Source organism: Paramormyrops kingsleyae, chromosome 3 (assembly GCF_048594095.1).
Source record: "Paramormyrops kingsleyae isolate MSU_618 chromosome 3, PKINGS_0.4, whole genome shotgun sequence".
In the NCBI taxonomy this organism is placed as follows: Eukaryota; Metazoa; Chordata; class Actinopteri; order Osteoglossiformes; family Mormyridae; genus Paramormyrops; species Paramormyrops kingsleyae.
Window position 1 is genome coordinate 807,648 of NC_132799.1, and position 24,588 is coordinate 832,235.

General features: G+C 49.0%; 1 protein-coding gene and 1 long non-coding RNA gene across 10 annotated transcripts in view; one reads left to right on the top strand and one right to left on the bottom strand.

Annotated features, from left to right (window-relative positions):
* Positions 1 to 1,849: 1,849 nt before the first annotated feature.
* LOC140588151 (uncharacterized) lies at positions 1,850 to 6,693 on the bottom strand. Its single transcript, XR_011989436.1, has 2 exons — positions 4,354 to 6,693; positions 1,850 to 3,866 (listed from the first exon to the last, which is right to left on the bottom strand). It is a non-coding gene; the product is annotated as an uncharacterized lncRNA (long non-coding RNA).
* A 5,192-nt stretch (positions 6,694 to 11,885) lies between these two features.
* mcph1 (microcephalin 1) overlaps positions 11,886 to 24,588 on the top strand; it is a 31,766-nt gene continuing 19,063 nt past the window's right edge. For 2 of the 9 annotated variants that reach the window (XR_002840320.2, XM_023829053.2), the window contains exons 1-13: positions 12,226 to 12,311; positions 13,858 to 13,934; positions 14,076 to 14,167; positions 14,510 to 14,628; positions 15,918 to 16,008; positions 16,252 to 16,363; positions 17,295 to 17,426; positions 17,960 to 18,052; positions 18,142 to 19,152; positions 19,586 to 19,695; positions 22,773 to 22,810; positions 22,884 to 23,070; positions 23,473 to 23,550. Coding sequence is in view for 8 of the 9 variants with exons in the window: in XM_023829053.2 (XP_023684821.1) it covers positions 13,898 to 13,934; positions 14,076 to 14,167; positions 14,510 to 14,628; positions 15,918 to 16,008; positions 16,252 to 16,363; positions 17,295 to 17,426; positions 17,960 to 18,052; positions 18,142 to 19,152; positions 19,586 to 19,695; positions 22,773 to 22,810; positions 22,884 to 23,070; positions 23,473 to 23,550 (2,100 nt within the window). In the remaining variant the exon portion in view is untranslated. Of the gene's footprint in view, positions 11,977 to 12,225; positions 12,312 to 12,377; positions 12,564 to 12,596; positions 12,662 to 12,718; positions 13,141 to 13,494; positions 13,728 to 13,857; positions 13,935 to 14,075; positions 14,168 to 14,509; positions 14,629 to 15,917; positions 16,009 to 16,251; positions 16,364 to 17,294; positions 17,427 to 17,959; positions 18,053 to 18,141; positions 19,153 to 19,585; positions 19,696 to 22,772; positions 22,811 to 22,883; positions 23,071 to 23,472; positions 23,551 to 24,588 lie in introns of those variants that run through there. The other 7 variants (XM_023829054.2, XM_023829059.2, XM_023829055.2 and 4 more) reach the window with 7 other exon arrangements.

Genomic DNA, 24,588 nt, shown 5'->3' on the forward strand with positions numbered 1-24,588 from the left:
GGATTTAGAGGAAACATTTCATGTATTACATCAAAATAATTATCTCCAACAGTGGTTCATTTTACCAGCTTTGCGTGGATATATGGAAATATATAATAAGATCATTCTTTTATTAGGTATTGAGTGACATTCCGAGATCCCTCTCATCAATTAGACTTTCATGTAGTGATTTAAAGGGACAAGCTCTCTTCTGAATACCATCTTAATGGGACTGTACATTTAGGCTGGGACAAAGGCTGTTGGCTGAGCGTACAGAAGCACCATTCTGCTTGGGGGGGGCAGGGGGTTAAGCCTGTATGCTCAGAGGGGACTTAGGGGGCCATGATTGGGGTCTGGGGTGACCCTTCCCAATGTTGTGAGGTCTCACCTGTCCACCATGGTAGATTAGTATGTGAAATTGCTGCCAAACGTGCCGAAATTTAATGAGCAGAGGAGGAAAATGGAAGCTTTTCCTCTCTGTGACTCAGACTGCTTGCCGGTTCCCAGAAAGGCCTGCTAACAAGCACGACCTGTGAGCCGCGAGGACTCATCGACATCCACGGCTGTGCAAGACCAACGCAAGCCCTCAATAGCCAGGGGCTGTGGCCCCCCTTCACTCTATGGGCGTCTGGAGTTTCGCAGAACTTTGAGCAATTTTAAAACACCTGTCAAGGTGCTGCACTGGAACACAGTGATTTTTGGAGCAGTGCGATACTTTGTGCTCCTACTGCGTCATGAGAAGCTGCAAAAATGACCACAAAGGAGATGAAGGCTGACAAAGCCATTTATCAGCTTTGAGGAGAAAAGCACCGCAATGCCGCCCTTGTCAGGGCCTGTTTATGGTGCTGAAGCAAAAACACAGACGAGGATTCTAAACCTCTATGAGCCCCCTGTTACTTAGACACCCTGAGGGGGTCAGAGAACAGGGTGTGCGAGCTGTCGGGGTGATGGCCATTGCTGAAGGACCCGACAGCAACATAATAAGTCTGCCAGACGCAGGGTTTAAACCCACACTCTGCTGGACACCAGTACTGATCCCACACCCACCGAGCACCACACCACACACCGTTTGTGACACAGCGGTGGAGCAAAACCACAGCCTCCCCCCTCTGTCCAGCTGAAACTCCATCCCACTGCGCCCCCCCCACCCCCGAGTCACGACTTCTGTTGGACCTGAGCAGCTTTCTTCTTTGTCCTGCAGCCAGAGGAGGCCGTGGGTCAGCAGGGTGACCTTCCTTAACGAAGCTGGAGTGTGAGGAGCAGAGAGGTGGCCGGTGGAAGCACCCGGCGCCCCGCTGCTTAGTGATGTCTGCTGCAAAGCAAAAGCCCCTCCGACCTTCAGTCTCTCAGGAAGATCTCTCTCTAAATTTTATTTCATGCTGCCAAAGAAGTGCTGCTCCATTTCCTCACGGTGACACACACGGCCACGGCCATCGAACAGGGGCTTCCTCCATGCTATCACCCGCCTCCCTTCCAGCGCGGCGAGTAAATAACCGTCGCTCAAGAAATAATCCATTCCTGATCCTTTCTGGCTACTCAAGTTTGACCACCCCCCTCAAGATTTGCCAGGCCCCCGTCGAGGTTCATTTCTGGCTGCGGGCCGGTACCGCTGGAAATTGGTTATCCTGCTGTTAATTAAATTACAAAATAAATGCAATTATAATCTGTTACAGTTACTGAGAAAAATATGTAATTAAATTACAGATACTAATCAAAATGTTACTGATTACTAAGAGGTTACTGAATATATTGTTTTCAGTTAAAAGCTTATATGTGAAATATAATATTAATTTTGTTGCTTTGCATCTTTTCACCGTGCAGAAATGCCTCCTTGTGGCGTATTTGCAGACAGCGTGGGTCAGCAAAGCTATTGAGACTTTCCAGTTTTATTGCCCAGTTTAAGACATTTGTTAGAAAAGTAAACAAAATGTAATCAAATGTAATAAGTTACATTATTTTGATGAAGTAATCAAAATAGTTACATTGCTTACCACATTTTTAACAGGGCAACTACAAATCCTTAACTGATTATATGAATATCTGAATTAAATGCAAGGCAGTATTACTGACTGGTTTTAGAGAAGCAGATGCAAGCCATTCAAATCAGCTCCAGTGTGGTCTGGGAATCATTTCCTCAGCCCACGATGATGAACGTTTTAGGCCAGGTGCATTATTAGCAAAAAGCAAAATATTCCAGTAGGTCACAACTGTAAGTGCAGCGTATAAATACAACTAATGTCCCATTTTAAAATGCTAAGTAAAAGGCAGCCACCTGTCCTGGATTCAGCCTGAGATCAGCTGGTTTGGTCTGAACGCCCAGATCAGTGGATCAAATTCGGTCAGACAGGCTGTGACGCCTGAACGTACATTGTCAACACAAACCGAGAGTTTTCGGTTGCCTTCACTCTCTTTTCTCGCAATTTACGTGATACAGCTGGACGGATGTTTCAATATTACATGGACTGCTCGTATGAGCTGAAGACTGCTGCGTGTTTGGCCAGATTCCCAAGACAAAATGACATCAAAAAACCGTCTGCTTCAACGTGATGGGTGGTGAACAGTCCTCACCGTGCAAGGAGCACGACTGTGAAAGTGGAGCTAAACATGACCTCTGACCCTTGTAGTGGCCTCTGTCACATCTGAGTGAGGTACGTTATCTGAACTTTTTGGGAAAAAATCTCTCTGAATGAAAAACTGAACTGTATCATGATATATATGATAATCCAGAAATAGCTGACTCTGGGACGGTTAACCTTGCCCCGGAATGCACCATTTAACAGGCGACACCTTCCCGGCAGAATGAAGTATACAGTGCAAATCGCATCGCCTTGAAGGCTGAAATACAGAGCGAGAGGTGGAGCTGGAGCACACAGACAAGGCCGAGGGGGCTGTTTCTCACCAAAGGAGCCACTGCGCTGAGCAGACTGCGTGCGACTGGGGCGAGACAGGAGGAGAACGGCCGTACGCGCCTTGCTTAAGAAACGACAAGTATAATCAGGGCTGTGCCATTACGTAATAATCCCCATTCTAAAGATTTCACATGCAGTTGTTACGATTTGATCCCTTTTTTGGGATTGTGGACATCTGCCCGCTTAGCGGTACTCCCAGGAGGCAACACGGCGTTTCACAGGGGGATGCCGACTCTGTTGTGGAGCCGCGGTGTGGAGCTGCGATATCTGTCCAGCTGCAATCCATTTCCAGCTCAACACCTTCACAGTAGCTTTGAGAACTCATGATTTCCCAAGACGGCAGACAAAAAACAAAAGCAAAGTCACGGTTTTGACGCACACTTCTGTGAGGTCATCTTCATTGTACTGCAGATGTTCTGATGGCCCTCCCTGGCCTGTGAGTGTCTGTGTGCTGCTTATGAAGGTGCTGTCGAAGATGGTGATTCATGAAGGGCCACATGATGTTTATGGAGCCACATGACAGGAACGTCGAACGACGCATCCGGGCCCCGATCTTACTGGATCTTTCCAGACTGACTGGTGGTCACGGCCGCTGTAAGCAGATGGCCAGGGTCTGGATCGCTCCGCTCCGGCTTCAATCAAGCCGCCATTGTTTGTCTCAAGTAAAGAAAAAAGCAAAAGTCTCCCTGCCTGCCTCTGCTTGCTTTTTTTAGTCCGACGCCGGCAGATTAAGCACCTCCGTGAAAAACCATCTCCGAGCAGCTGGACGAGGAGCAGCTGTGCTTGGCAGGGAACGTCACCTTTCACCAGAATTAATCGGATTAGCAGCAGACGCCGATGTCCGGAAACCGCAAAGGAACCAGCTGCTGAGGCGTACTCAGATGGGCGTGTTATGGCGAAGCTGTGTGTGAGCGCCGAGAGCCCAGTCGTGCCGGGATGGAGCAGGAGAGGACGCCGGGCCCAGATCTCTATGCTGCACTGGAGAAGATGTACCCAGAGTTGCATTAACACCACAGGACAAGAAAGTTCACCTGGAGCCTATTATATGCTTTACAATAGTGTAATTGCATAGTTTAGTTTGAATGTGTGTGTGTGTGTGTGTGTGTGTGTGAGAGAGAGAGAGAGAGAGAGAGAACACGTTGAACAATGATACACGATTCTTTTGCATTAAGCTCTAGACATGTGCGGCAGGAACTTGGGGACACAGAGACCTCTAGTGGCGGAAGGGCAACATGATTTTTATTTACATTTTCCTGAACTAAAATTTGTTGCGGTTCATTTCAACTTAAATTTTTTTATTTCTTTTGACCCTCTGAACAAAACACAGAAATGTATTATTTCCTAAATGAGATAAACAGTGAAAATGTTCAGTAATTGGAGTAATGCTTCACTTGAAAAAAGCAGAGTGGTGATGAAGGGGGTCGGGGCAGTAAAATTTGGGGAAATACCATCACGGTCAACATACCATGTTGTCCTGTCCATGACAGCAAGCTCTTACATTTCACACAGAAGATCACAGTTGATGTCTGAAAGGCATATAGCGATTACTTTGTAATCCAGTCAACCCGTAGAGTGGACCAACGCTGAATTCAGTTTTGTTTCGTCAAATTTCATGACATGTATATCCAAGGTGAGCCAGCTGCAGAATTTCGGAGCACCTAGACGGCTGAATGAATCGGCATGAATTGTAGGGCTGCCTCGGTCATGCAGCCCTCTGTCTGCAAGATCTGATGAAAGTCGAAATTCTCAAATACTATTAATAGAGTCATCATCCGTTTGTCATTAGTGACTCACACTTCATCTCGCATCCATCATGCAGCTACTTCTCACAGTTGCCTGTTTCAAAGAAGCACGTGAATCACCAATCAGAACATGATACATTTAATTACCGCGATAGCGCACCGATTATCCAACTGATATCTGCAAGTTTTTTTTAATTCTGACTTATCTGCGTTTTTGTGGGATCTGAACAAAGGCTAGATGGCCAGAAACATCATGGTAAAGGGCTTTTCTATAAAATCACTTATTAAATTCCAAGAGGCATTTTCCCATTGGAGTAAAGTCCAATTCTCATATCGGGATGAGCTCACCAGTAACTGACTGAAATCACAGTTTGCAATTCAGTAATTAGCCAAATGATTATTCATATGACTTTGTTGACATTCTGGATTCCCTGTATTGTTAAATACCACAAAAACTCTATTTACCTAGAAGTATACTAATGGATTAGCTTTGATCTATTGTAATATGGGTTAGGCTTTCATCTTCATTCATCAAAAAAAAAGTTTATAGTTCCTTCACAACCATGTCTGTTAATAAATGTCAACAGACAAGTTATGGTTGGATTTGACATGAAGGCATTTCAGCAGGAAGCGGGTGGAGTGGATGGTCAGTTCAAACATTGTGGAGTACAAGAGAATTCATGGAAGCAGCCTCGACTATATTTCGCTATAGGAGTTCTTGGTGAAAAGCCTTTATGCTGTCTATATTACCTGCTTATGTCTATGGACTATTAACAGGTTAAATGAAGGTGTTTTCTGTGCAAGGAACTGATGATTTCAAATGTAAGGCTGCAAAGAAGCAAGAGCAAAGAGCTCAGAGAGGCTTGATCTCCCAGGACATGCATGTCATGAAGAGTGATCAGTGTAAATCACTGAACTCAGGTCAGGCAGTCATGCGGCTGGCACAGGACACCTCTGTGACATCACAGCCAGACAGCAGTGGTCTGTGGTTCAGTAGGTTGTGCTTATTACCGGACGGATGCCAGTGTTCATCAGACTTGAGATATTTCTGTTAGGCCCTTGATCAAGGTGTTTGTTTTTTAAAAAAAGAAAGCAAGATGGATCGTGTAAAACTAGAGTTTTCTGTTATGCTTGGACAAATAAAGCTTCGAGTCATTTTTCAGTAGTGTGAGTTTTTCAAGGAGAAACTGCCTGACCAATGGAGTGCCACTTTTCAGGACCATTACAGAAAAACAAGCTGTTTCATTTTAAAAGGATCCATATTAATGAGACTGAGATTAATCCACAGTAAGCTAGCAAACAGGATTAACACCACAATGACAAAAGGAAATAAGATTATATTCATTATGTCCTCGCTATCTTTGGGAAACTGAATCCATTTGCTTCTTTGCCAACATTACAGGGGACATGAGAAAATATACACAAGGTGAGTCCTGTCATGTGATTCTGAGTAATGAGTTGGCAATATTTTATCTAGAATAGACATTGTCCTGAAATCACAGGTAATACCCAGGATGCATCTTTCTGAAGCCGATTAGAAATGACGTTTAAGAGCTCATGCTAGGGTCATTAAAGTCAGAAGTTAATCACTGAAGACATACATCTCTGTGCTCAACAAGCACATGACAACTGGCCACGAGCAAACAGAGCATGTATTGTCTAGGCGATGCTCAGTCCTTAGACACAGAAACATGAGATCTTCCTGCTTTCAAAATGTCTCTGTTTCTGCTTGCTGTGTGGTTATAGAGTCTAAAACCGGGTACTTAATGTAATGCTCATGTAGAATCCTGGCTGTCTGCCCTGCCCTGGGCTTTTCCACTTCTCAATACCAGGAGTAGAGAAATTGGGGCCACCCTCAAATGTAGGACCGTCGTCAAAAGCAGCTTGTGGGACACAGTGAGATGGAATGAGCTGCAGTAGGAAACCTTCAGTTCCTAGGGCAAATGAAACACATACTCGTCAGCTGGTGGAAGTGTGTGATGAGTATCCAAAATCAGCTGTGAGTGGCCCTTGCAGTGCTTACTGCAGTCTTGCGATTCGCTGCTGCGTGGTGTCATGCTGCACTCGTGGTGTCAGGCTGCACTAGTGGTGTCATGCTGCACTCGTGGTGTCATGCTGCACTCGTGGTGTCAGGCTGCACTAGTGGTGTCATGCTGCACTCGTGGTGTCATGCTGCACTAGTGGTGTCATGCTGCACTCGTGGTGTCATGCTGCACTCGTGGTGTCAGGCTGCACTAGTGGTGTCATGCTGCACTCGTGGTGTCAGGCTGCACTCGTGGTGTCAGGCTGCACTCGTGGTGTCATGCTGCACTCGTGGTGTCAGGCTGCACTCGTGGTGTCATGCTGCACTCGTGGTGTCATGCTGCACTCGTGGTGTCATGCTGCACTCGTGGTGTCATGCTGCACTCGTGGTGTCAGGCTGCACTCGTGGTGTCAGGCTGCACTAGTGGTGTCATGCTGCACTCGTGGTGTCAGGCTGCACTCGTGGTGTCATGCTGCACTCGTGGTGTCATGCTGCACTCGTGGTGTCATGCTGCACTAGTGGTGTCATGCTGCACTCGTGGTGTCAGGCTGCACTAGTGGTGTCATGCTGCACTCGTGGTGTCATGCTGCACTCGTGGTGTCAGGCTGCACTCGTGGTGTCATGCTGCACTCGTGGTGTCAGGCTGCACTCGTGGTGTCATGCTGCACTCGTGGTGTCATGCTGCACTCGTGGTGTCATGCTGCACTCGTGGTGTCAGGCTGCACTAGTGGTGTCATGCTGCACTCGTGGTGTCATGCTGCACTCGTGGTGTCATGCTGCACTCGTGGTGTCAGGCTGCACTCGTGGTGTCAGGCTGCACTAGTGGTGTCATGCTGCACTCGTGGTGTCAGGCTGCACTAGTGGTGTCATGCTGCACTCGTGGTGTCAGGCTGCACTCGTGGTGTCAGGCTGCACTAGTGGTGTCATGCTGCACTCGTGGTGTCAGGCTGCACTCGTGGTGTCAGGCTGCACTCGTGGTGTCAGGCTGCACTCGTGGTGTCAGGCTGCACTCGTGGTGTCAGGCTGCACTCGTGGTGTCATGCTGCACTCGTGGTGTCAGGCTGCACTCGTGGTGTCATGCTGCACTCGTGGTGTCATGCTGCACTAGTGGTGTCAGGCTGCACTAGTGGTGTCAGGCTGCACTCGTGGTGTCATGCTGCACTCGTGGTGTCAGGCTGCACTCGTGGTGTCAGGCTGCACTCGTGGTGTCAGGCTGCACTAGTGGTGTCATGCTGCACTCGTGGTGTCAGGCTGCACTCGTGGTGTCATGCTGCACTCGTGGTGTCAGGCTGCACTCGTGGTGTCAGGCTGCACTCGTGGTGTCATGCTGCACTAGTGGTGTCATGCTGCACTCGTGGTGTCATGCTGCACTCGTGGTGTCATGCTGCACTCGTGGTGTCAGGCTGCACTCGTGGTGTCATGCTGCACTCGTGGTGTCAGGCTGCACTAGTGGTGTCATGCTGCACTCGTGGTGTCATGCTGCACTCGTGGTGTCATGCTGCACTCGTGGTGTCAGGCTGCACTCGTGGTGTCATGCTGCACTCGTGGTGTCATGCTGCACTAGTGGTGTCATGCTGCACTCGTGGTGTCAGGCTGCACTCGTGGTGTCAGGCTGCACTAGTGGTGTCATGCTGCACTCGTGGTGTCATGCTGCACTCGTGGTGTCAGGCTGCACTCGTGGTGTCAGGCTGCACTCGTGGTGTCAGGCTGCACTCGTGGTGTCATGCTGCACTCGTGGTGTCATGCTGCAGTTTTGGTTCTCTGCTAAAATCTGGGTATTACACAGTTGAAAAGCCTCGCCCACAAAGAATCCAGCCGGCAGCCTCATAAGTGATCTCACTTCAGGTGTCTGTCTCTTCCTGTTCCTCCACATCACCCCATCCAGCATATTGGAGAACCTTCACCCTGCAGCACTGGATGTCCGACACCTCTTAAATAGTGATCCACTTCACACAGCCATTCCATTCAATGCCACAAAATGGCCCTTCACCATGACACCATAACAGACACAAAGGAGCCTCTCAGAGATAATGTACTGCAGCTCCCCTCCCTGCACATAAGAGGCATCAAAAGTGCCTTTGAAACAATGGCAATGGATCAGCGGTGCAAGGTATGAGAGACAGAGGTTCTACAACCAACGAAGCAATGCCATAGTGTCACGATAAGCCAGGACGACCCAGACACTGCAAAAGACAAACATACAGAAACAAAAGGACGCGAGGGGTCAAAATAAGAGGCAGGGAGTAACAATAAGGAGAGTCTATGGCTAATCTCAGATAGGGGCAAGGTTCAGGGCAACGAGGCAGAGGACACATTAACTAATTAAGGTGAGGAACAGAGCAACACCAACCACTACAGGCGCTAACATTGACAGTGACTGAACATCACACAGGGGGATTCTAATATACAGGGGCAACAAGGGCCAGAAAACGGCCAAATGTGAACACTTAGAACCCAAAGTGGAAGAAACGAGATGGCCAGCAGAGACCTCTGCTGGCCAAATGGGAACATGACACGATTGACAGGAACAGACCATGACACTTGGTGATTGCAAGGACATCTCTAAGACAGATTTTTAGGCAGTTTAACCAGTCACTCCACCTGGGACCTGAAGATGTCATAGAAGTATAGATTTTCTAAATAGGGCCTTTGTTTTAATGTCCTTCACCAGATAGGATGGAAATCAATGATGCAGACATCATTTAAAGTTGGCGTCTTCATAAACTTTACTGCAGTTTGAAAAGTTGGATTGTAGAAAAGGCTTTGAGCCTGTTTCAGAGTTATTTGGCCGTTTTATTTCTAACAACATAAAGGCAAAGGTTTCTGTCTCATTCCTAATTTGATGATCTAATTCTCATGAGAATGGCTTCCTCTTCCAGTGTCGTACGTCGCAGAAAATTGCTTTTGAAACACAGCTGAGCTTTAAAATGGACTGACACACCTGAGACGTGCTGAGCGTGGACAATGTTTTCTGTGGGATTCCGAATGTTATACCACAAATGCATCTTTCTTCTATAACAAGGCTGTACATTCCCAACACAACTGAATTTACGTGTTTATATCTGAAGCTGCTGCAGTATTTTTACTTATTTGCTGAATGCTTATTGTTTCCTACATTTTCATAAATACCCGTTCTTTGCATCCCACAGCCATGCTGAGATACAGGACACTAACCCCAGGGCAGCCAGGACATCATAACATTCCTGCTTTTACAGCTTCTCTGAGTTTCAGGCTAATGGGGTAAGTGTGCTGCCTGTGGACACTAAGCTGCTCATCTTAATGTGTCAAAAATAATATTCACAAAAAGCCTTTCTCAGTGACAGAACTGATGTTTCTTTTCAGAAACAGGATCGATTTCAGCATGCTGTGTTTTTAACAAGCTTGAAGCGAGTGATACGAACACTGTGGGCAATCTTGGCCCAGAGCATTTCGAAGCTAAAAACCGGGGCCTGAGTAACTAATCTCAGTCTAGATGTTGCTCTGGTACTGACAGGCAGACCGCTTGTGAAGCCCCCATATCGAGGGCAGTCGTGCCCCCTCCCCTCTGAGCAGGCTTCGGGCTGGCCACGTCCACGCTCTGCTGGCCTAATGAGCATGTTCAGTCACCACAGCCCTACATGGACACTAGGAATGCTTTGACATCCGAGTCTGTGACAGGAACGGCCCCAGATCCTCAGCCCACCACAACTGTCCCTGTGCTCCCTCAAGGCCTGATGAGTACCAGACCCAATTAATACCGTGAGTAACACTGTATACCCTATAGGGAATGGCTCTGTGACTCCGTGACTCCATAGCTCTGTGGCCCGGTGATTCCTTGGCTCTGTATCTCTGTGACTCCATTGCACGGGGGCTCTGTGACTCCGTGACTCCATAGCTCTGTGACTCCATGACTCCATAGCTCTGGTACTCCGTGACTCCATGACTCCATAGCTCTGTGACTTTGTGGCTTTGTAGCTCCCTGGCTTCATCGCCCAGCTCCCAACTCCTGGCGGAGGAGCCCACAACAATTTTCCATCCTGAATGCAACCCGATGTCATTGGGAAACAATACATAACCTCCAAAAGAAGTCATTTAATTTTCTTAGATGTCTGAGTCCTGTTACATGGTCTGCAGCACATTTGGATAATATGGGAGTAACTCGATTACATGTCACAAACGCAGAAAAGAAAAAATATTCTGGAATCTGCTCAGGTATATAACAGGCACTTCTGATTGTAAATCAGCACACCAAAGGCAAAGATTTAAATCCAATTCCTGACCCTTCTGGAAATAAATTACACCTCAGAGTGCAATATATTTTTGCTGGCAGTCCCTGATTTAAAGATATGTAGCTCAGTGTTAAAGTTTAAAATTGAATATTTGTCAAATGATTACATGTCTTCATATTTGTCACTTGTCATTGCTAGTTGTCACTTATCAACAAATATAACTGTTTACAGAGTGTTTTTTGTGAACCCAGTTATTGGCAAGACATATTAGCAATGACCTGCTAATTTCAGTATTTTTATGAACTTTTGCTGTCGTACACAGAGTATGAACCATATAGTTTGTGTAGTTACAAACTAGCACAGACTGAAGCTAAGTCTCTCACTGCTGTGTCATTAAATGCTCATTTCCTTTGTTGTTTTCCTGTCCTTGCGTTTTTTATGCTTGATATGTTTCCTGTCGTCACACGCATATCAGAGCAGTGTCTCCACCGAGCCCCTAAACGGTGTAGCTGATGCCTTCATGGGGTCCACGGGGATAACAGACAAACCCAGGAAGCAGAAAGCAGGGTGACAGGCACACTGCACGGCTGTAAGCCATTAATCAGAATCAATCACTTGGGTACGTCCCATGTCAGAAGACTGCTGTTCCTGCCAGAGCCTACAGGCACGTAAAAATAAATGCATAAATAAATAATGAGGTATTGTGGCTGCTTGTCACACGGTTACCTCAGTTTGCCAGGCCTCCTCCTCATTCAGCCCATCAGCTCCACTTTCTGCTCAGCTCATGTCCTCAGTCCTCACCCACATGTTCTGATCAGCATGCATATTTTTGAAGCCCATACACATGTTCGCTACTGAGATGCTATTTATCTCTCCTGTAGTACACAGAAATATATATGAAAGCAAACTGTTGTGAGATGGAGATGAATTTGAAATGAAAGGTCACCCCATCCTTTTGATACTCACTTCTGGAGACTTCCTTTAATTCAGTGGGTCACAAGGGGTGACATTTTCACTTCCTCCTAACCAGAGTTGCTGACTTTGGTCAGCTGACTGGAGTGAGTTTTTCAGTTTGAGACGAGGCTGCTCAACCATGCACAGACATTTACATGCATGTAAGTTTCTGACAAACAGCTTGATGTGACTGAATTATTTTTATATTTTTATCACAATTGTCACTTCGGATTTTATTTGTGTTTAGGGCAGCAGTACAAGCAGTTGCCTGTGTCACACCGCCAGCACCGTGACTGTACCATAGGACCATGCATAGTGTATTTTTTATTTTATTACTGAACAGTATTAGTGGAGATATGATAACGTTAGAAGAAGGAAGGAGGAGGGGGAAGCGCGCCGAGGGAGGTGCCAAATGGCACAGCGCGCCATTACCCAGAATGCCCCTGCGCTTGAATGCAGCCGCGGTTTTGGTGGAGTAATGGACGGCTGTGTTGCGGTAATGTGTCTCATAAGTGCATGTCACGCACATAACGTGGCTTTTTAGCTGTATCTTCGGCGTTTTTCACCTTTAAGAGTATCCCGTTAGTTAGTGACACGCAAGGGCGCATTTAACGGACTTAACCAGCAGACGGAATAGGTGTTACTAAGCGGCTAACTTTGCGCTGTCGGAGGCGTCCACAGCTTTTCTGTTGGTTCATTGGCATGACTTTTATTTTTCTTCAAAACAATGATGTGGGTTAGTTAACAGGTACCGTGGTCAGTTACTTAGTTACTGTCGTATTTTATTATAGCCGGTGAAAAGTTGACATGTGCTGGTCGGGGTTGGTGTGTGTTACGTATTCACGTGTATGTATATATGTTTTTCAGATCGCTGTAGGTGAAAGTATAGTTAATGCTGCGGATCCGTCTTGTAGCCGCACTCGTACTTCAGCAGTGAGTGTGTCGGGGTTCTGGGTTATGAGGCGTGACCGATTGGTGCTGTTATAAGACGGCATTTATATTGATCTGACCCTGCTCGGTGATCACACGTATTTGATCCTGATACACCTGTAAGGACTGAAGTCTTTTTCAGAGTAAATATTTATATATCCAGAGCAGTGTGCAAGGAGAGTACAATTTTGCAGTGTGAAGATCCATGTTTTTTGGGCTTTAAGGTTGTATCTTATTGGGATTTTTTTGGGGGTGGCGGATTTAAAGCGGCAGTAAGAGCTGTTTGCCTGGATTTGGGCCAAGGTGTGAGAAAGCTGGCAGCACGATTGATACCCTAGGTTGCCGTGGTTCTGGCGCCAGGAGCAGAAACGCACGGTCTGACTTTCTGAGCAGAGGTACATGGCTGCAGAAGGTTCCTCTGACTTTATGGAGCGATGACATCACTGCTTAGTTGGTTTCCTGAGGGCCAGTCTGCAGACCTGTCCTGTTTTTTTTCTTCCTTTTTTTTTTTTGCTTTAATTGAGCTGATTTGAGTAGATCCTTTAAGGAACCGACAGGTTGCCATTATAAAAAGCCTCTGCCAAGGGCTCATGTTTAACTTACCATCTGATGCAGTCCCTTGGCCCTTCTGGGTTTAAAGTGAAAGCAAGCATCTGTTTTCTTGTGGTTTTATGAAATGGAAATGAAATTTAAAAACCCAGATTGACTTACATTATTTCTTGCTTTCAGGACCTGCTGTTTGATTCAGGGAGCCTGTTCTGCCTTCAAATGGCTTCGTTCATTATATTATAATGTAGTCTTTAATCTCGCGGATTTATCCACGGGGGACGTGCCGGTACCTCCATCTCATGTTGGCGTTCGTCATAAGCGATACCTGCAGCTACCGCCTCAGCCCATTCCTACTTTGTGTGCAGCAAACGTTAATCCATCAAATGCGCTGCTGACCCCAGTTTTGGGGTGAATATGGGCGGAGTTCTCCCGTGTAAGGGATAGATTTCCCGGAGGAGGCCTAATGACCTTTGAAGTGTTTTCTAGACAGATTTTGTAATTCATGAATATGAAGTGCATTCTGCTTCTCGGTTACACGACTAACAAAGCCTTCTCCTCCTTAGTCTCAGGAGTTGCTAAGGAGAGTTTGACATCTGGAGCGCAATGACGTCAAATCCCACATCTGCTGCTGTCCTCAAAGGTATGGTTGTCCCCAGTGTTCTGGGAAACCCATGTCATGTTAGCAGGGAAATGTCATTTACTCCACTTCAGGAGAGCCCGGAGCGTGATGGTGGGCTCGAAAGCAAGTGGTGTCTCATCTGCATCATCGCTTCTTTTCCAGATGTTGTCGCGTTTGTTGACGTCTGGTCCTCCAGCAAAACAGAGAATTACTCTAAACCTTTCATTAAGCAGTTACTGGACATGGGGGCAGAGGTAAGAGCAACCTGCTTGTGCTGCAGTTTATGGAGTTCTGTCGTAGTGGGCTTAGGATCCAGGGCAGGGATACAGATGAGACCTGGAGCTTGCCTCTGGAGTTCCCAGATTGCAACATGGGATATGTAGTGTGTGGAGGAAGTATGACAGTCCCAGGGCAAGGGGATCCCAGAGCTCATTGGCTGTGTATAGTGGTTCCACATTGCAGATGCTCGCCTGATGACGCGTCTCGCGTGAAATCAGGGTATTTCAACATGATTTCTTCATGTTGAAGCTGAAGCTATGATAGAACTCAAATATACAAAGGTGCTTATCAGACTCCTCTCTTTGCAACAACCCCAGGTGTCCAAGACATTTAACAAGCAGGTAACCCATGTGGTCTTCAAACATGGCCGTCAGTCCACGTGGGATAAAGCCAAGCAATTGGGTGTCAAGCTGGTTTCAGTGCTCTGGGTGGATAGGTAAGCCTCTGTCTGTCTGAGTAAATGTTATAATGGTAATCAGGGTTTATACATTGGCTATGAATGGTATGGTCATTAAAACTGAAGTTACAACTAAACACCTATATGAGATGATAAAAGTATTGGGACCCTTGGCCATGACACCTACAGGAACTTTTATGACATCCCATTCTAAATCCATAGGCATCGATATGGATTTGGTTCCCCTTTTGTGGCTATAATTTTGGGAAGGCTTTTGGACGAGATTTTGAAGTGTGTCTGGGATTTTTTTGCACATTCACCCAGAGGAGCAATTGTGAGGTCTGGCACTGCTGTTGGACATGAAGACCTGGCTCACAATCTTTGTTTTAATTCATCACAAAAGTGTTTGATGGGGTTGAGGTCAGGGTTCCATGTGGGCCAGTCAAGTTCTTCCACACCAAACTTACCCAATCATGTCTTTATGAACCTTGTTTTATGCACTGGGGGACAGTCATACGGGAACAGAAAAGGGGCTTCCCCAAACTTGGAAGCATACAATTGTCAAATTGGTCAAATTGTCAAACTCCGGTCCTGCAGAGTTACCGTCCAGTAGGTTTTCTATCCCACCTGGCTTTTGTTGAGCCACACCTGTTCTCAGGTAAATACCAGGAACCAGGGTAAATACCTCATCAGAAGCCAAGTAGAATAGAAAATGTACTGGATAGTAGCTCTCCAGGACCGGAGCTGGAGACCCCTGCTTTAAGAGTTCCCATAACTGGAACTAGGGAGCCTAGCCCAGCCCCTGAAAAACAGCCCCATGCCACTATCTCACTTTGACCAAACAGCTGTTGGCTCAATGCAGTCAGGCAGGTAACGTTCTCCTGGCATCTGCGAAACCCAGACTCGTCCATAAGGCTGCCAGACAGAGAAGTGATTCCTAAACACTTCCACTTTGCAATAATATCACTTACAGTTGGCCGTGGAATATCTAGCAGGGTAGAAATTTCAAACTGCTTTATTGCAAAGATGGCATCCTATAACAGTACCATGCTAGAATTCACTGAGCTCTTCTTTCGCAAATGTTTCAAAACCACACTGCATGGCTAGGTGCTTGATTTTAAACAACTGTGGCAATGGGTCTGAATGAAACTCCTGAATTTAATTATCAAGAGGTGTTTCTCAATACTGAATACTTTTGCCCATGCAGAGTAAATGTGAATTTCTGGCTTTTTTTGGTCTGCGACGTGCTCATAACAGCAGCCAGTAGATGGCACTAATGGTTCAGCTGACAAGTTAAAGTTTTGAAAAATCTTGTGCTTTGTTTCCAGGTGTAAAGACAGTGGTAAACATGTCGATGAAGGTTCATGTCCGGCGATACATGAGGAGAGCGTAGCAAATAAAGTTCCCGGTAAACGAACGGTAAGATTCAGTTGAAAAACCCAAGGCCAGATGCAGAGTGAGAAATTCAGGTTGCCCGTTTGACTTAGAAACCCATGTCTTTTGGGACCCAGGTTTCCTGTTTTAAATGACTCCAGATTAAGGAGAATGCTTACAGAGGGTCACATGCAGAGACCAGCTTAAACGTGCAGGCCCATTGGCGCACTGGACACTGTTTACGGCAGTGAGGGCCAGCTAACACTGTGTCTCCTTTCACCGCTTAAGCATCGGTGCATGCAGCCCAGGGACGTCCCAGAGGTGACCCCAGAAAACAACTGGCGCATGAAGAGGAAGCTGGATCGCATGATGAAGGAGCTAGTACCCTCCTCACCCGTCTGTAAGTCACTCGGCGTCCGCAGAGCCCCCTCAGGCTCCCCTCTGCTTACATCACTCGGCGTCCGCGGAGCCCCCTCAGGCTCCCCTCTGCTTACATCACTCGCCGTCCGCGGAGCCCCCTCAGGCTCCCCTCTGCTTACATCACTTGGCGTCGGGGGAGTCCCCTCAGGCTCCCCTCTGCTTACATCACTCGCCGTCTGCGGAGCCCCCTCAGGCTCCCCTCTGCTTACATCACTCGGCGTCCGCGGAGCCCCCTCAGGCTCCCCTCTGCTTACATCACTCGGCGTCCGGGGAGCCTCCTCAGGCTCCCCTCTGCTTACATCACTCGCCGTCCGCGGAGCCCCCTCAGGCTCCCCTCTGCTTACATCACTCGGCGTCCGCGGAGCCCCCTCAGGCTCCCCTCTGCTTACATCACTCGGCGTCCGGGGAGCCCCCTCAGGCTCCCCTCTGCTTACATCACTCGGCGTCCGGGGAGCCCCCTCAGGCTCCCCTCTGCTTACATCACTCGGCGTCCGGGGAGCCTCCTCAGGCTCCCCTCTGCTTACATCACTCGCCGTCCGCGGAGCCCCCTCAGGCTCCCCTCTGCTTACATCACTCGGCGTCCGGGGAGCCCCCTCAGGCTCCCCTCTGCTTACATCACTCGCCGTCCGCGGAGCCCCCTCAGGCTCCCCTCTGCTTACATCACTCGGCGTCCGGGGAGCCCCCTCAGGCTCCCCATCTGCTTACATCACTCGCCGTCCGCGGAGCCCCCTCAGGCTCCCCTCTGCTTACATCACTCGGCGTCCGGGGAGCCTCCTCAGGCTCCCCTCTGCTTACATCACTCGCCGTCTGCGGAGCCCCCTCAGGCTCCCCTCTGCTTACATCACTCGCCGTCCGCGGAGCCCCCTCAGGCTCCCCTCTGCTTACATCCCATCTGCCTGTCCCCCTGCCAGTTTCGGATGTGTCACCCTTCCTTATCGACGAAGAGAGTGCCATCGTGTACAGCCCCTCGTCCAGGAGGGCAGATGCCATGGCAGAGCGTTTGAGGCAAATGAAGCAGAGCCGGGAAAACCTCTCTCCGACGGGTGTGTGGAGCCGTCGCTCACCCTGATCCCGCTCGCTGCCTTTGGGTCCGACATATATATAGCTAGCTTATGTTCAGAACAATTGACCCGTATTTGTTTGGCTGTTAAAGAATCCACTTAATTAAAGCAGGGTAATTTTCATCAGCGCAACCTCGTGTCACTTGACTTGATGGGGGTAATGCAATTTTACGTTGGGGTAGGAATGGGGGGGGTTGTTACTCGGATGGGAAACAGCCAAACTGTTATGTTGTTGTACCACTAGGGGGTGTTCAGTCCCAATTAAATAGGCTTTTTAAAATACAGGAATCCTTAATACAAAGTGACATTGTATTTGAAAGACAACTGGCACAGAGGGACAGGGAGTATCCTTCATGTGTGACATATAGCCAGTTACACACACGCTGGGCCCTCTGCATTTGCCTCTGGGTAACTCCCTGTGAAGAGCGTATTTCTTTACTAGTACAAGTGACATGCGGGGACCTGGACTGTCCATGAGTGTGAACGTTGGTTTATGTGTCGTGACGCTCTCTCAGCCTCACAGATGACCACATCGCAGTCATCACCACAGTTTTCCTTTGACAAAGCCCGTCTGATTGAGCTGCCCTGCACCTCTTTCTCACAGGAAGGTAATGCAGTAAATGCTCTGGTGCTCAGACCTGCATGCTTATTTCTGATCTGTTGTGGTTTGTAGACTGACGTGACTTCTGTGTTGCAGATGAGGAGTCTGAGTGTGACGTATCTTTTTCTGGCCTCCGTACAACCTTCACGCTTGATGGTGAAGAGGCGCAGAAGCAGGGCTCCACAAAGGTGCCTTGTGAGGAAAAAGCAAATATTAAAAATAAGGAGACCAGCACGAGGTCGCCATCAAATTCCAATGTCAAATCAGCCCACGAGCAAAGGAAAATGCCAGGCCTCGATGCTTTGGTCACGGATGAGCAGGGAGCCCGAGCTGCAGATAAAAAACCCAGGAGATCAGCCATAATGAGAAAAGGTAGAGGGAGACTGACTAAGGCTGTGGTTCTTGGGGGAGAATCAAACAATCAAGACATCCAGACAACCCTGAAAAGCAGAGATGAATGTAGGACGCCCACGCTTGTACCGTTGGGGGGTCACATGCGAAAGGGAGGCAGCCAGACAATTCTGGAGCCCCAAGATCCTGCCGTACACGTCTGTGGGGCTTCTTTGGCCAAAAAGGCAGCGGAGGCAGACTCGGACACGAAGTGGAGACCCACCCTGCCTCTGACGTCTGCTCTCGGGCCAGAGAGGTCCTTGGGTGCTAATGATGCAGGGAGCCCTGGTACACCAGCACGTTCTTCCACGGCAGACAATGAAGGGGTGTTCGAGGATTACTTCTCTCTGGCTAACCAGCCAGACCATAGTGGCCATAGGTGTGCCCTCCCCGCCTGCCTGTCCCTTGAATCAGAGTTTGTGGCACTGCCTCACCTGGAGCTAGAACCTACCTCATGTAAAAGGAAGAGGACCAAGAGTAATATCAGGGGCAGGAAAAGGCGCCAAGCCCCCGACAGTGCCACCAGTGTCATTTTGGACGGGAATCTGGGCAGCAGAGAGACATCTCAGGCCTCCCTCAGTGGAAGCAGTGGCCATGCTGCTAGCCAGTCAGATGGATTGACGTTACTGGGCCCAATCGCAGTGTGTGAAGGGACCAGTGAGAGGGAGGAGTCTTGTCTTCTGGTCTCCAAAGAGGACGGCGACTCGAATGTGGAAAGTATGTGACGTCAAGGACTGTGTGCTTTTATACCGACCTAACACTGCTGCTGCTGTTTATGTGAATAAAGTACCTAGATTTAAGTTGTCTTCCAATAAACTCTCTCGACTAGTGTGGAGTGTTTCTTAAATGGTCTGCCTTGCCTTATTGAGCGTGTGTATGTGTGACCGTTTGAGCTCAATAACTAACCATATCCTTCAGCAGGTAGTTACAGCAGAAGCATTAGTTAGCCACCTGGTTGTGCTCCTGTCGTATGTTTTGTTAAAGGCACATGCTTGCTTGCACATGCACAGAATTATGGGTACTGGTTACTCCACAGCTGTCTGCTCTCTTCAGTGCACCTGTTTGTTGTCGTTAGTTACTGCCCCCCCCCCCCTTTCTCAGAGCTAACAATTGCCCCCCTTTTTGTGTTTTTCACTGCTTTTGGTTCTAGGCGGCAGGACTGCGTGTGTGACTGATGTAAGCTGCAGCCCCTCCAAAATGTTTAGCAAGCGGGAAATGCAGGACAAAAATGGGGGATTGAAGGCCCATGAAAAGAGGAAGGTAAAGTTTTGCTTTTGGTAGTAGATTGTAGGCCGAAGATATTATTCAGTTGTGTTCTGTGGGTGGCATAGGGCCAGCAGGTGCCGGCGCTCTATTACAGTGAGTCTTCTGGGCTGAGTGGGCTCAGCCTGAATTAACTCCGAAACACTGCAGATTTCACACTGAAAGCTTAACCTGTGGCATTAAATACATTTGGAGTGAGTCATTTGATGGGAACAGTTAAGGTCTGAGTTAATTGCTGTGTTTATTGATGCTATTAGAGACTTAAGTGAGTTTTCTGGTTCTGGGTTTCATGTTTTTGTTCTGTAAGTTAGTCCTGCAGTGCCCGTTTTCATGGAGCGAGGGAGGGAAGGTGTCGTTACGTGTGGCCAACAGCAGCAGGAGGAGAATCGTTAAGGTCATAGCTCCTTTTCAGTCTTAGTGATGGGCGAAGGGTGCCTTTGATGGTGCTGCTGTGTGTGGGTGTGCGTGGTGCTGTTGACTTCCTGTCTCCATCTGCTTTCTCATTGTTCCACATTCCTGTTCCCTGTGAGCACCTGCTCTGCATAGACGCAGGCTTTTGTCTCTGCGTCACATGTGAGTCACGCCCACGCGAGTGCATATCCAGTGGAAACGGGACCACCGTTGATGGAGATACTTCTCCATGGGCTTAATAGGGTGTGTTGCGGGTCACTGGTCAATAAGGTGCTGTAGTCATGGATATACTTCACAAATATGAGTCTTAAAAAGTCACATGAGAACCAACCCCTCTGTCCCCTGGTGTGGGAGTGGCCTGTATTTGCTCATAAATGACCATGCTTAGATGATAAAGCTGAGATTTATAGCCCCACTGAGATAATATTATCGAGGTTTCAAATGACTTCCTTTAAAAAGTCATTTATTGCAATGTTGGTCGTCGTATGCATATGAAGGAGGTGTCAAAGTTATTAGCTTCGAGACATTAGTGTCTCTCATGTGAGCGCTTGGTATCATTCCCTCTGGAAACTGGACTAATTGCTTTTGTGACATATTAAGACCGTGACTTCAGTTAACTTGTATATTACTGTGCCTTTGCACATTTTCACTTGTGGTCATAAAGTTACACAGTATATTGCGTGCCTGTTGAACCAGCCTCTTATCAAGGCGTGTCTTGCGATAGGTAATCGAGCTGTTTCTGCTGTAGGTCCTCGAGGTCAGGATCATGAGATACACCGTCATTCCGGGTCAGGTTGCCCGCTGACTTCATCGGTTGTCGTCCAAGTCGGGGGCGATTTGCACGCCTGCCTTGTTGTGTCTCAGCGTGCACGTCAGGAAGTCACACGTGGTTCCCGTCCGCTGAACCCAAAAGGCGTGTTTGCTTATTGTTTTGCATACATGTAAGGCCCCCACCAGTGAGGAGTCGGAGTTCTGCGATGGCCGCCCGATAGGGGCCTCATTCTTCAGAGCTGGGAGCTCGCTGCCGGCCGTGCGTAAAGGACCTCACGGGCCAGCCCGGCTAGACCCGGCCTGGGGTGAAAGCAGCCCGTAGCTGGGAGCTGACCCGTGTCGTACCCGGAGTGAGCATGAATAGATCCGCTTGAGCAAGCACCAGCCGGCGCTCTGAGAAGGCCGTGTCATACTCCCAGGAATTTCCTTCGTTTGTGCCGGGTGCCATTGAAAGCCTGCTCACGCCACATTTCATGCCAGCCCTTTGTTTTCAGACCCCCTTCTTTATCCTCCATTTTGTACAGCCCACTCTGGGTGCCACCAAGACCTGTTTCATTCTAGCAGAAAGCTGGGGGCCTTGGTCCCCCCCTGACCCAAAAGGGCAGCACTTTTGGGTTCGCCCCTCAAGATGGGTGTCCCCACGATAGCTGGCCCAGCAGTAATCCTGCTGTCCCGCCCCACCAGTGCAGAGGCTGAGGTGGTGAACGCCCCCCATGGCAAGCTGCTGCTCTTTGGAGGGATTTCTCTGTCGTGATGAGTGATGCCTGAAAGCGTGACTGAGGGGAGTCTGAAATGCAGCCGCAGGCTGGTTTTTCAGCAGCCTTGGGCCTTTTCGGGTGAAGAGCAGGGAGACAAAGGGGTCTCAGTGATGTCCTGCCAAAGGCTCCTTTCATGCACTGGACTCCTTTAACGTTGTGTCTCAAAGCTGTCAGAAGGCCTTGCTGAAAAAATTAAATCACAGAGCAGTGACTTTAATTAAATAAGTGACTGATTATGTTAGGCAAGATTAACTGCTGCGCAATGAGGTAATTCTGTATTAAACCTATACTTTTACAAATTAAAGCCTTTACTTTTCATTGTGGATTTTTATTATTGCTGTGCAAGCCTGTTAGTGGTAGAAAAGACGTTTTATATTCCATCAGTGCCCACCCTGGGCCTGCTTCCACTCCCTCATTCATACACCGACAGCTTGGTTCTGCTGCAGTCCATCTCCCTTTAAAGAGGTCTCCTTCATGCCATCTGGATTTGGGCTTGTTCTAGAAAGCAGGGAAGCTCTTCCAGTTGGCGACTGTCCTCAGCGTCTCGGGGATGTGTGGCGTTTTCTGGCAGCGCTGCGTCTGTTATGGGATGGCTTTCACGGCATCCAAAACTGTGGCAACATTAACCTCATTAACACAGGTGCTGTTATGCGCCTTTGAGGGGAAATGGTGGACGATGTGCGGAAAAAACAGAACCTGCCTGGACTGGAGGGCTGCTGCCTACCTCCGAACAGGCTCCGCTGTCAGACCTTCACCCTTGCACTTCCTACTTCCTGCATGGGGCCAGAGCTTGTGTTCCTCACACAGGAAGGGCCCGGGCGTCTGCGGGGTGCTGAGGGCCCCCCTTGATGCCCGCTGTTCCTGGGGCCATGAAGCAGGCTGTGTTTCCACACCTGCCCCCCGAATGCCTCACTGCCACCCAGTTCGTTGTCCTTTTGTTGTTTTTATGCACCTAGCAGCCTTGAATTTTATTTCTGTCGGCAGCAGAAAAGAACATGCCTGTCCGTGCAGGGGACGTGTTTGCTGTTACCAAGGCCACCCCTGTGTTTCCGCTCCGCGAACTGCCGCTTCTCCGGCGTTTTCTACCCGTGTCTTTTGATCGCTGCTGTTAACCCTCTCTGTTCTTTTTTGCAGGTGAAGAGGACGTTAGTGATGACCAGCATGTCGAGTGAGTAAGTATCTCCGTTAGCACTTCTGGGGAATTGTGACCTAAGTTCACTCTCAGCAAAGTGGGTTCCTCTCGAGTAACCGCCCTGTGTCTGCGATCAGGAGGCAGAATACCGTCCAGCAGGTGATGGAGACCCTGGGTGGCTTCTCGCTGGCGGACAGTGTATGCGAGAGCACCACGCACGTGGTGACGGGCAGCCCCCGGCGCACCCTCAACGTGCTGTTGGGTATCGCCCGTGGCTGCTGGATCCTGTCCTTCGAATGGGTGGGTGTCTCCAGCAGGAGGGGTGTGGCCAGTTAGGGGGCTGGCCTTGTCACACCTCTGTCATGCCTGTCGGTGATGCTAGTGACTGTAAAAATAAGCTCAGTCCAGTGAACCACACTTGGCACTTAGCATAGGAATACCTGGCCAGTAATAACCTCTTCTTCCTCATCCACTCTTTTACGATTTGCACCATATGTCTACATTACTACATTATGTTTACAGATTATCATAATTGTACTTGTATTTATTGTCTTAATTTGTCCTAGTGCTTTGTGTTTAATTTGTGTTGTGTGGAGATTGGACAGACATGCAGAGATTTTCAGTGCATGCTGTTACCCTGTGGCAGTGTTTCTGCCTGTCGGTGCACAGCTGCTTGGTTAAAGGCTCGTTGCACATCCGCAGATCCTGTGGTGTCTGGAGCATGGTCGCTGGATCCCCGAGGAGCCCTATGAGCTGTCCGACCACTTCCCAGCAGCCCCTGTGAGTGCTCCTCCCTGTCATGGCCCTGCTACCACATGCCGCTTTCCCCAAGGCAGATGCTGTTTGCTCGCCGCGAGGTGCAGGGCGAGCTCTACATGTGTGTCTGAAGAAGGGAGCTGCACCTATAGGTGATGTAATGTGCAGCTCATGAGCCCGAGTGGAGTGAGTTAGGCTCCCTCAGTGGCTTGGGGCAGCCAGGTCACTGTCCTGTTTGCCATGAGCCTGAGTGGAGCGGGTTAGGCTCCCTCGGCGACTCAGGATAGCCAGGTCACTGTCCTGTTTGCCATGAGCCTGAGTGGCGCGAGTTAGGCTCCCTCGGCGGCTCAGGATAGCCAGGTCACTGTCCTGTTTGCCATGAGCCTGAGTGGCGCGAGTTAGGCTCCCTCGGCGGCTCAGGATAGCCAGGTCTCTGTCCTGTTTGCCATGAGCCTGAGTGGAGCGGGTTAGGCTCCCTCGGCGGCTCAGGATAGCCAGGTCGCTGTCCTGTTTGCCATGAGCCTGAGTGGAGCGGGTTAGACTCCCTCGGCGGCTCAGGATAGCCAGGTCGCTGTCCTGTTTGCCATGAGCCTGAGTGGAGCGGGTTAGGCTCCCTCGGTGGCTCAGGATAGCCAGGTCGCTGTCCTGTTTGCCATGAGCCTGAGTGGAGCGGGTTAGGCTCCCTCGGCGGCTCAGGATAGTCAGGTCGCTGTCCTGTTTGCCATGAGCCTGAGTGGAGCGGCTTAGGCTCCCTAGGCGACTCAGGATAGCCAGGTCGCTGCCCTGTTCGACTTCAGCCTCTTCCTGTTTGATGGCTCCCCGCGTCCTTGCAGGACACTAAGTGTGGTGGAACGGGTTACAGAGGAAACCCATTAAGTTTATTAGCTGCAGTCATGGTGAACGCACAGCCTTCTGTCCCCTGTGGAAGTTGCCTCTTCCTGTCCTCCTTGATTCATGAATGAACATTTTCCTGCATCTGGCTCTGTGTAAATGGGAGGGGGTGTTAAAAATACCTGAATATTCCCCCTCCACGAGCAGCAGGCGGGGGCTGAGCATAGAGGC